The sequence below is a fragment of the Balaenoptera physalus genome (assembly GCF_965194825.1).
Source record: "Balaenoptera physalus genome assembly, chromosome: 7".
NCBI classification, from domain to species: Eukaryota; Metazoa; Chordata; class Mammalia; order Artiodactyla; family Balaenopteridae; genus Balaenoptera; species Balaenoptera physalus.
The window spans coordinates 81665060-81677310 of record NC_138886.1 but is presented as its reverse complement, the minus strand read 5'-3'; the positions used below and the strand labels follow the sequence as shown (position 1 = coordinate 81677310).

The 12251-nt window shown below is 46.6% G+C and overlaps 1 protein-coding gene and 1 pseudogene across 2 annotated transcripts in view; one reads left to right on the top strand and one right to left on the bottom strand.

The window, feature by feature from the left end:
• LOC309665188 (uncharacterized protein) overlaps positions 1-12251 on the bottom strand; it is a gene marked incomplete at both ends in the record, with an annotated part of 60123 nt that overhangs the window by 18601 nt on the left and 29271 nt on the right. The window contains one exon of the mRNA XM_082471400.1: positions 1462-1526. Within this exon, the coding sequence (XP_082327526.1) occupies positions 1462-1526 (65 nt within the window). The remainder of the gene's footprint in view (positions 1-1461; positions 1527-12251) is intronic.
• Positions 5072-10798, top strand: LOC309664368 (protein SPATA31F1 pseudogene; annotated as a pseudogene). The gene has a single exon. The product of its transcript is annotated as a protein SPATA31F1 pseudogene (transcript).

Here is a 12251-nt window from a genome sequence, read left to right as displayed (position 1 = left end):
GAGGAAAACATAGGAAAAACCCTCTTTGACATAAATCACAGCAAGATCTTTTTTGATCCACCTCCCAGAGTAATGGAAATAAAAACAAAAATAAACAAATGGGACCTAATGAAACTTCAAAGCTTTTGCACAGCAAAGGAAACCATAAACAAGACGAAAAGACAACCCTCAGAATGGGAGAAAGTATTTGCAAACGAATCAACGGACAAAGGATTAATCTCCAAAATATATAAACAGCTCATGCAGCTCAATATTAAAAAAACAAACCCAATCCAAAAATGGGCAGAAGACCTAAATAGACATTTCTCCAAAGAAGAAACACAGATGGCCAAGAAGCACATGAAAAGCTGCTCAACATCACTAATTATTAGAGAAATGCAAATCAAAACTACAATGAGGTATCACCTCACACCAGTTAGAATGGGCATCATCAGAAAATCTACAAACAACAAATGCTGGAGAGGGTGTGGAGAAAAGGGAACCCTCTTGCACCGTTGGTGGGAATGTAAATTGATACAGCCACTATGGAGAACAGTATGGAGGTTCCTTAAAAAACTAAAAATAGAATTCCCATATGATCCAGCAATCCCACTACTGGGCATATACCCAGAGAAAACCATAATGCAAAAAGACACATGCACCCCAATGTTCATTGCAGCACTATTTACAGTAGCCAGGACATGGAAGCAACCTAAATGCCCATCGACAGACAAATGGATAAAGAAGATGTGGTACATATATACAATGGAATATTACTCAGCCATAAAAAGGAACGAAATTGGGTCATTTGTTGAGATGTGGATGGATCTAGAGACTGTCATACAGAGTGAAGTAAGTCAGAAAGAGAAAAACAAATATCGTATATTAACACATATATGTGGAATCTAGAAAAATGGTACAGATGAACCAGTTTGAAGGGCAGAAATTGAGACACAGATGTAGAGAACAAACATATGGACACCAAGCGGGGAAAGCTGTGGGGGGTGGGGGTGGTGGTGTGATGAATTGGGTGATTGTGATTGACATGTATACACTGATGTGTATAAAATTGATGACTAATAAGAGCCTGTTGTATAAAAAAATAAATAAAATAAAATTCAAAAATTCAAAAACAAGAAAAGAAGATGTGGTATACACACACACACACACACACACACACACACACACAAAATGGAATATTACTCAGCCATTAAAAAAGAGTGAAATAATGCCATTTGCAGCAACATGGTTGCACCTAGACATTATCATACGAAGTATGTCAGACAGAGAATGACAAATACCATATGATATCACTTATATCAGCAGCCCCCAGCCCTTTTGGCACCAGGGACCGGTTTTGTGGCAGACAGTGTTTCCACAGCCCAGGGGTGGGGGTGGGGGGGAGGGTTCAGGTGGTAATGCGAGCGATGGGGAGTGATGGGGCATGACAGGTGAAGCTTCGCTCACTCACCTGCCACTCACCTCCTTCTGTGCGGCCTGGTTCCTAACAGGCTGGGGGTTGGGGACCCCTGACTTATATGTGAAATCTAAAAAAAAAATGATACAAATGAACTTATTTACAAAACAGAAACAGACTCACAGACATAGAAAATAAACTTGTGGTTACCAAAGGGGAAAAGGGAGGCAGGAATAAACTAGGAGTTTGGGATTAGCAGATACAAACTACTATATATAAAATAGACAACAAGGTCCTACTGTATAGCACAGGGAACTACATTCAATATCTTGTAATAAACTATAATAGAAAAGAATCTGAAAATATATATATGTAAAATTGAATCACTTTGCTGTATACCAGAAACTACAACACACTGTAAATCAACTATACTTCAATTAAAAAAAATATTTGCAATGCATATGCAAAGAGCTAATTTTCATAATATTAAAAAGTAGTTGTAAATCAATAAGTAAAGATCAATAATCTATTGGCAAAAATAGGAACAGATAATTAACAAAAAAGGAAATAAACATACAAAAAGGTGCCTAGCCTACCTTAAAATAAATTTGTAAATATACAAGATACATTTATCACTTCTCAGGTTGGCAAGGATAAAAAATGTGACATGTATGGGAAGAGAGGCACCCTTAGGCAGTTTTGGTGAGGGTACAAATCCATACAACTGGTGGGGCAATTAGGCAATATCAACATTTAAAATACTCAAACCTCTTTATCCATCAGTTCAAGTCTTAGGAATTTCTCCTACATATATATTCATACTTGTGTACAATGACATATATATAAGGTTTGTGTCAGCATTATTATTCAGAGCAAAAAAACTGTAATTAACTAAATTTACATATAACTAAATAACTGAATGTGACATTGAAGATAAATTGTGTTGCAGCTCTATCAAAGAAGACTGTACAGCCATCAAAGAAAATTATATACACAAGATATATTCATATTATTAAATAAAACAGGATAAGAAGTGTCTGTAATATGTTTCCATTTGTGAAGAAAAATATATCACTTTATTTATGCCTCCTATGCCAAATCAATTCTGAAAGATACACAGGGAAGGAAAAGGGCAGACAAGGGTAAGAAAGAGACATACTACATACCTTCTTCTGCCTTCGGAATTTTGTACCATGCATATGTGTGCCTACTTTAAAAAAAACAATTACTTTTAGTTATTGAAATAAAATAAATGCCTCCGTCAAAAGACCTCAACCCTGCTCATCCAACCTTTCCCCTCAATCCAATCCAGTCCACCCACCTGCACCTCTGCTAGAGGTAGATTGCATTTCTTACTGCCAAATGAACTCCATGGCCCATGCATCTGCTGGTAAGTTTCTCTCCTACACACACTCCTTTCACCCACAGCCTGCACTTAAATGTTCAACTCCAATGTCACTCTACCCAGTAGCCTTCTCTGACCATCCATCGATGCTTTTTCCCCTCAAGAATGGGATGTTTGTGACCTGGGCCTCACAACTGAATAAATGATTCCATTTGTTCTACATTGCTGGCTCTTACTTTGTGTGGATTAGTCTTCTTTTGGAAACCAGATAGTGAAGTGTCTTGAAAGTAGGAAGGCAACATGACTAAAATATCTTTGTACCCTTGACACTGCCCAGCTTAGGACTGAGCACAGATTGATGGCTCACCATGCCAGATGGGTGGAGGACTGGATGCTGGAGGAAGGACCAAGTAGTAACTTCAGAGATGTTGAGGCCAAGAATTTTTTGGCTGGGAGACCACTTTTACCAGGGAAAGACTCTCAAGGAAATTCAGAAATTTTGAGATATTTGAGTCATATCACGATAGCCACAGACAGCCAAGCAGGTAACATAATGTCTAAATCAGTAGTCAAGGTGTAGGAGTGATGTATCCTGGGGCTGGTTGGAAAACACCTGTCATTCCTAAAAGTTAGCAAAATCCAGGTTAAAAAAAAAACAAACTCCTCAGGTAAACAGCATATATCCAGAGTAGATACATGTGATCCTTAGATGGAAGTGGCCACTCATCTCTGTAGGAAGTCATCTTCCTGAGAAAGCGGAAGGCTGTCACATGGGTAGAGGTGCTTTGGAACACAAAACTTTGGATAGTCCTCCAGAAGTGAACCAGATTCATGTGCCTCCATTGAAGGCAGTGTTTACATTCTCTTCCCACCACACAGAATAGAGGCTTCCCTTCCGCCACATATTTAAATTTAAAGATGTTGCCACCTTGGCCTTTCCCTGCCACATCAGCTATGGTCCCCTTCATGCACCTCTGGTTTCCCATCACCCACTGCCTGTAACATCAAAGTTCTCCGTTCCCAAGCCATACCAGACTCTGCCGTCCCTAAACTCATGTGTGCTTCGCACATATATTTCCAGTACAGGTGGAGGAGTTTATAGAGGTTCCTCTGTCCCAGCCACTCTTCCTCAATTTTCAGGGAATGGGTGACCAGACAACTGTTGCGAAGGAAGAGCCGAGCTGTCAGGCTGGTGGAGGGTGTAGAGAATGAAGACAAAGTGGGAGCATAGACACTGCCTGTGAGCGGCACCTTCAGTCCTTACAGACAACCAGACACCCTCATCTACAGAGTGAATCACCAGTGAGTTTCACTAGACAGGTAAAGGTCTTTGACACCACACCTGACTTGTGAAACAGGAGGGCTTTGTGATGCAGTCTGGTGGCCTGGTTCTGTCATCTGTGAGGCGGAGGCCACAAGGCATAGCATTGGGAGTCATTAGGCACCAGGACCCTGAATACCTACATATAGGGATGGTTGGTCTCCTCATGCTAATGAGGTTTAGACCATGCTGAGCCTGACTTCTGTTCTGTGGGATTAGGGGTATCCCTTATATACCTATGGCTCCATCTTCAGAATTATCCTAATTATCTGGCAAATGAAAAAGAGTTACCATGGATTAACACTGGAACCTAAAAGGAGCTGCTGCCGGGTAGGGAAACACTATGACCATGGCTGAACTAATCAAGCCTAAGATAAGATACATTCAATTACTCTTTATAGTAATTCTCTTTGTCAGAGCCTAGAAATAATTCTTTGCCAGGCCATCCCTGCAGTGTATTCTAATTGAAAAATCAAGAATCTATCTATCTGACTTGGGTTGAGTCCTAGATAAAATGGAATCTACCTCACTGGATCTCTTCTGACTTCCCAAAATGGGGGATTTTTCTGATTGGTGGACTTAGTAAGCCAAAGTCCTTGGCTGAGAACCACTAACCATTTAATCATTTCCATTATTCCTCTTGTATCACACTAAACCCCCTGAAAATATTGTCCTGGGAAAGGGGACGGGAGGTATGGAATGTGGAGAGCCCTGAAGTAAGCACACAATAAATAGAAAAATGAACTATTCAGGTGAAAGGGTGGAGTACAGGAAGGCAATATAGGAGAGTGTATAGCATACAGACAGATATATAAAAAGGGTCTGGGAAATGTATATTTCCTTTGTTTCACTTTAGACATGAAAAAGAAAATCGTGTCCCAGCTTCACACTCTCTTTGATCTTTAAGCGTCACCGAAAAGTCAGACAAAGGGCTGGAGATGCAGCATCAAGAGGTAAAGTCCCAGTCTCTGCTCTGACTCCCCTCCACTGTGGGTGAGAGTCCCATGGACCCTGTCCCTCGATGACCCCTGGTGCCAGGAGCCAGGTGCTCTAACCACTGAAGGCTTCAGTTCTCCAAGCTGACAAAATCTGCCAGAAAACTGTTTTGGGTGGGAAATCAGAGTCTGGGAATGTTCCAAAATTCTCTACCTTACCCCTGGGAATGAAGAGTGAGGAAGCAGGGAAGAAGTCCTTAATTGTGTCATTTACTAGTTTTATGTTTACTAGTTTCCACCTCCCTGTGGAAGTCACTTCATCTTTCAGTCTTGTTACCATGAAATGGGCATCTGATGATCCTGCCTCACTCACAGTGTAGTTGTGAAGATCAAATGAGAGCAGGTCCAGGAAAGCACATCATACCTGGTTAAGCGGTACACAGACATGCCTTACAGCACTAACTGTTGGAGTTTGCGGTCTCCTCTCATTCAAAGGCCTTCAGCTTCCTACAGGATGTCCCTGGATCCACTCCTGCTCCATGTAACACTGTCTCCTGGTTTCTCAGCTAGGAGACTTTCCCGGGAAGAAGAAGCTGAGAAGCCGTGGGAGCTGCTCTCTGTCATGAGAAGGTGACCTCTCGCTCTTTGCAGTCTCCCAACTCCCAGCCTGGCCTGTGATCATTTCTCTGCTTGGCCTGGGGCAGGGCTGGGGAGAAGGATAGTGGCTGAGAGGGAGCCAGACAGTGGAGCCTGGAGCACTGGTTGAGAGCGTTGCCAGGGCAGAGGGGGATCAGATATTTCAGGAGAGAGGAGTTTCCTAGTTCTGCTCTGTGCTAGGCTCACAGTGGCCCTGGAATTCAGAAGTTCACTAGCACATAGTTCAGAAAAGACTCTACATGGGTTTGCACTCAGCCACAAGACAAGTTTTACAGTCAGGAGGATGGATAATTAAGTGAATAATTGTCATCATTTTCATATTCTCTTTACAGCTACACCCTTTCAAGGGCAGCCCCCTGGACCCTGCTGACATTACCTCCTCTGGTTCTGTCTTCAGGGGGGCCAGTTCCTGGGACAGCCCTCAGACAGGAGCTTGTCATATATTATACCCTTCTTCTCTAGATCTCTAGAGAATGGGGATGGACTCTCAAGAGATGTTGTGTACACCCTTTAATCCCCAGAACACAGAATTCCCAAAAGGATCTCCTTTTCTACAGTTTGGAAATACTGAATACCAGGCTGCGGCCTAAGCCCCAAAAGAGAATGACTCCAGGTTCTACCTGGTGATGTTCCTGGTGCTGCCCCATCAGCTAACCATTGGCTCCCCCATCTACCTGGTTCCTTCTCCTAGTTCAGCTTCTCAACACAGGTCAGCAGGGAACTCACCCCCCTCCCAGTCTCTCAAGGCCCTGGGCTCCCAGCTGCTGTCTGAGACCTCGCCCAATAAGCCCCAGGCCCTCAGCCCAGCCCACCATAACTTGCCAAATGGCATTTCCCTAGGAAAAAAAAAAAAAAAAAAGTACATGAGTAAACACCCAGCGGATGCAGGCCTCAGGGTTTACAGGACCAGGGGAGGGCAGGCACAATCTCCAGGCCACACACTTGCAAAGACGCAGATGTCACTCCATCAATAACAACCAGTGGCCATGTTTCCCTCCCAGCCAGGGCTGGCTTCCTCAGGAGGGGAGCGTGCGGCAGCTCCTGTGTGCAGATTCCTGCTGCCAAACCTGCGATGCCATGGCTCTGGAGATTCAGCAGGTGTGGTGGGTGAGAACACCCTGATCTCCCCCACTTCAAGGAGGCCGTCGCAGGGCTCCTCTTACCTAGAGATTTTGTCCACGTCTAAAGTGTCTTCTGAGCAGAGTCTGGAGCATCGTTCCCCACACTCCAAAGACCTTTCACTTCCATCTGCAACCCTCACAGTGTCAGCGAAATCCTTAACCCAGTCATCTGCCCAGTCAACTGGTGCAGCCAGCATCCGTGATTACTGGGCTGAACACCTCAAGCTAAGGCAGGGATTTCAAGTACCAGAGGTGCCCAGGGGCCCAGAGACTATGTTTTCTTCAAGGTTTGAGGAACCTAAGGTTTCAGTGACTGCAGGAGATGATGCAGAGCAACCCCAACCTAGTCTATGGGAACCAAGGCCAGCAGCCCTTGAATTCTCAGGTCTCTCTGCTGACCCTGAACCGAGAAATCACAACCCTGACACATGCTACGGCCTTACATATGGTCACTGTCCTCCCTGCCCACCTGTTGTTCCTCAGCACTGAAGTCCAGAGCCTTCTTGAGGTACATGTAAAAGGACTGATGCAATTCCAGAGGTGGGGGCTCCCCAGATGTGTGGAAGAGTCCCTGAGGCAGCTTATACCAGATCCGTCATTATTTTACCACCCTGTACGTAACCAACCAGTTTCTTTCGTCCAGAATGATACTTCTCAGTTCTCTATTGAGAAATTTGGGACCGTTTCATACCAGAACTGGGGTTCATGTATGGCCGGCCAGCCCAGCCAGGCCTTCTGGGTTTCTAAATGGTCCATTATGGACCCAGAACAAAGACACTACTACCAGCATCTCCCAGACAATATGGCTCTAGCCTTGCCCTCTCCAGCCCTTAAAGAATTAAGTGGCCTTTATCTAATGCCTGGGCAACAGGCTAACGACTCACTGCACATAGTGGGCCATGTGCAGCCGAAATACAGCCAGCTATCCTGTGGCCTCCCTTCTCTGCACAGTGAGTCCCGGGTTGACACTTTCTTGGGTTCTCAAGGCCTCTCCATGAACGGGAACATGTCCAAGCCCCCCTTGAAGGATCCTTTTCTCTTCAAGGAGCTCTCCTTCCTCCCTCTGATGCCTAAAACTGCACCCCAGTCAGCTCCACCCTCTTCTCCCTCTTCCCCAAATTGGATTGCTCCACCTGAGCACCAACAAGCTCAGATCAATATCCCGTTTCTGACCCTGGATGAGTGTGAAGCCTTGGAGTGGCACCTGCTGCAGAGGCAGCTCCAGCTTCAGTGGGGCTTGCCAGATGTTTTCCAGAGAAATCAGCACACCCAGAGCCCCGTGCAGTATAAGCCCTGTGACAAAGCCCAGTCTGCTGAGACTGTGAAAACTTCCTGGCCAGGGCAGCCCATCTCAGTCCTCACAAGGTAACTACTCTTCTTCCCAGAGCATGCCAGGAGGCTGCTGGAATTCCACCTCCAGAGACAGTTGATTCACCATCGCTGGGGCCTGCCCCAGAAGATCCAGCAGTCCATCCATTTGCTCCTGTCCCCTGCTGACAAGCAGACTCTCTCCTGAAGCAGCACAGCCCTAGACAATGTGAACGTCCCCCAACCTACAGCTCTAGAGGGCACTGGCGTTGGCAACCCACTCCCAGCCGTCAAGGACCCAGTGTCAGTCCCTATGCCGCACTTGTTTGACCAGGCCAAGGCAATATTGCAGAGTCACATCGACTCCAAGTGTGGGCAGATTCACCAGGGCAAGGTTCCCGTCTGCATATGTGGTTCCTGGGAGTGCAGAATTCCTGGGGGCCTGGAAGTGGCTCCCTTTACCTGCACCCCAGAAAGCAAGCCCCTAGAACTACAGGCAGCAAATGATCCAGACAAACAACAGAAAATTACACCCTGGATGCCAACGGCCCTTGACCAGCAGCAGCAAGCCTCATCAGATGCTATCACTGAACATCCTAAGCTGCCCCAAGCCCTGTCCGAGGGAGCCATTGAAAAACTGGAGACAACTTTATGGCACAAGTATCTGGCCTTCTTGTCAGGGATGCCTGCTCTTTATTACGTGGCTCTCTCCAGGGCCATGGCCCCAGCAATAACTTCCCAAGCTATGAAAACAGAGATGGTGCCTGGCCTGTCGAATTTCCAGTAGAACCTCTGACTCAGATGACCTTACCTGAAAAGCAGGGTCTAAGTTCTGGGCCAGGCTTTCAAGATGCCAACGAGACTTGTGCAGACATTGCAGGTGAATTCCAGGCTGAAGTGCAGATGGAAGGAATAATCAAGATGGTGCCTCTAGAAAGCCAGACAGAGCCTGCGAAGCCCTACTCACTCGGGAAACCCATCTTGGCCAAACTAAATTTCCATCTGAGAAAGAAGATCCTAGAGATACAATTGGGAATTCCCCTAAAGGCAAGGGAGTCCAGGGAACAAACTATAGCAATGCCAGAGAACATATGGACACAGGAGTCTCTTGGGAGTCTAAACAACCACGGAAAAACACTGCTCCAGGGACTCCCCATCCCACCAGATATGCCACGTGCCCTGGATCCAGAATGGCTCCACCTCAAACAACAGCTGGCCACTGAGTTAAAGGCAGTGCATCAGAAACAGAAGCAACCCAGTTCCAGGGCAGTACCCCATGATTCTGTCCACTGGGCCTCCAAGATCTCACAACCCAGTGGGGACATGACAGAGACCCAGGTGCTTTGTGTTCAGCTGGAGGCCAGTGTGAACAACCCCAGCCTAGAGGAGCCCCAAAGCCCTGACAAGAGCAAGGACTCAGCCCAAGACCCCACACTGGCAGAAAAGCGAGAGGAGCCAGGCAAACCCAAAATGGCAGGGGACCACGGAGAAGGGGGTGCCGGGTTTGCAGTCTCCTCCACAAGAGAAAAAAGCCACCCTGCTGAAGCCCAGAGGCCAGAAGGGATGCTTCTGAACAGGACACCCTGCAGCCCCTGGCGACGGAGACGTCGCTGTCACCCTCATGCTCCCTGTGAGCACAGTCCCCAGCATCGCCCTCGACTTAGACTCCCAGAGCTACCTCCTGGAGTCCCTGGGGGGAAAGACTCTGAGAAGAATGACCTGCAAGACAGCCAAGCCAAGCTCAATGTCATCCTCAAACCAGCAAGGGTTCCTGAGAATGTCCAGCCTGTGGTGCCCCAGGCGTCATAGGGCCAGCCTTTCCTGGGCCAACTCATTCCAGGTAAGCCATTGCAGGGCCAAACTTTACAAGGTCAGGTTTTGTAGGGGCAGATGATGCCAGGCTATACTCACAAGAGGCCCAGCCTTCCAGAATCTGGCTTGAGAAATAAGATAAAATCTTTTCTACACTGTATTAACCCCAAAACAAAAGGCAAAGGGCATGAGGAATCCATGTCCTCCACATGTGAGAAAGTGGCTAACACAAGAAAAGAAAATGTAGCAAAGAGCCTGGCTCCAGCCAAAAGTCCCAAGGGGCGAACTAAGACAGAGAAGACAAGAGGGGACCCAAAGGCCCAATTTCTGCCTACTGAGAAGCAGGTGGGCCTGGCCTTCTTGGATGGTCCCCATTCCCCAGACAGTAAGCTCTGGCACCGCTCCCACTCCCAGCAACTCCACTCTGCCTCAGTCCTGGACATCCCCTGCCGCTGCCCTCAGTACAGTCCTCGAGTGGCTTGTGCCATCCAACCAGGGAACCCACCTTCACTCTCACCTCTCACCTCGGAGGGAAACACTGGTCTGCTCAAGAAGACCCAGCACATTCAAAAGACTCTGTAGTCTCCTCAACGTCTGCATCCCTTGAAGAGGACTGCTACTGTCATTTTCATTAATGTACAGGTGGGCAGAGTGCCACCCACAATATATTCTATATCTCTAAGCAGAGAGGTGTCTGTCTGCTCCTTCTCTCTACTGTGGTGTGTTCAGGGAAGGCATAAGGGAGGTAAATGTCCTTCTTATCTAGGGAAGGAGTTTTAACTCACACTTAAGCTGGGTAGCACTCCACACAACAACCCCCCCCTCACTGGACTGTGGAAAGGAACTGGAGCAGAGAAGGAAGGCCCCTGTCTAAGGTACACTGAAGGTAAAGGTCAGGCTTGACTTCTATTGTGGCGTCCTTGGGTCCAGAGGAGCAATGTGGACATGAGGATAGTACTGTCAAGAAGGAGTGGCCAGGAATCCCACAGGCAAAATTCACTGATGACTTCTATATATGCCCACAGTCTGGAGGGGAGTGCCAGTTTTCCAACCTTGAGGAGGTGCTCTGTGTATACCAACAGCATATAGCTAATATGACTAACGTCAAAAGCAAATGGTAGAATCTCCCCTTTCTGCTCCCTGTTGGTTATTGGTTAGATCTTTCTGGAGAACTCACCTAGGAGGCTGCTGTAGCTCTCTTGCCTATATCCCACTTCCACTGCCTAACAGCTGCATGGAATGAATGACACCTGGAATGAAGATCACAGTAGGACATGGAGAGGGGCTTGTCCCCCACCCCCAAGGGTAGGCAGGGACAGAAGCAGAGAGGAAGACCATGTAGATGGGGGTCTGAGTCCCTGAGATAGAAGCTGACATGTTCCTGGGACTTCCCTGGTGGTCCAGTGGGTAAGACTCCGCACTTCCAATGCAGGGGGCCCAGGTTCAATCCCTGGTCGGGGAAGTAGATCCCGCATGCTGCAAGTAAGAGTCTGCATGCTGCAACTAAGAAGTCCGCATGCCACAACTAAGAAACCCGCATGCTGCCACGAAGATCCCGTGTGCCGCGACTAAGATCCAGCACAGCCAAAATAAATAAATAAATTTTTTTTAAAAAGAAGCTGACATGTTCCTGAAGAAGGCATGATAAGAGAAAAGGCTGGTTTGCTATGTACTCAAAAGAAGTTTAGCCAGGAAGCCAACCCCATACCCAAGTGCTTTTAGAGGATGGAGAGGAATAAACTGAGTTTTAGTCTGTTGTCCATCGTGTGATGAAAAGCAGTGAGTTGAGCCTTATTGTCCAAAGGCAATGCAAATTAATTCAAAATTTCTGAACACTCACCCTCCACCCAACAAATCTGTTTCCCAATGTCAGGAATTGTTGTAACTATAAATCCATGTTTTTGCTCAGCCCAAACATGAAGTCAGTCACTGTGTTCTAATCTCGATATATCTCAATTTTGCCCCCTTTTTCCTGTGTTTACTGCCTCTGCTTGTTAGGTTTCTCATCCATAGGTATCTCATTCTTGCCTGAGTAATACAATAGTGTGTTATATCCCCAGGGCTTAGGATAGCAGCTGGTGCATAATAATACCTTAATAGTACTTGAATCCAAAGTCGGGGCTGGGGAGGCAGACAAATCATTACATTCGTATGATGAGTGCTATGGAATAGGGAATACTGCCACAGGATTACTGGGGTACTCAGCTGATGAGGACCCCAGAAGGGTCACAATAAAAAGAACCTTGATTATGCTGTACACCTTAAACTTATACAGTGCCGAATGTCAATTATATCTCAAAACTGGAAGAAAGGGGAATTCCCTGGCGGTCCAGTGGTTAGAACTCCGCACTTGCAC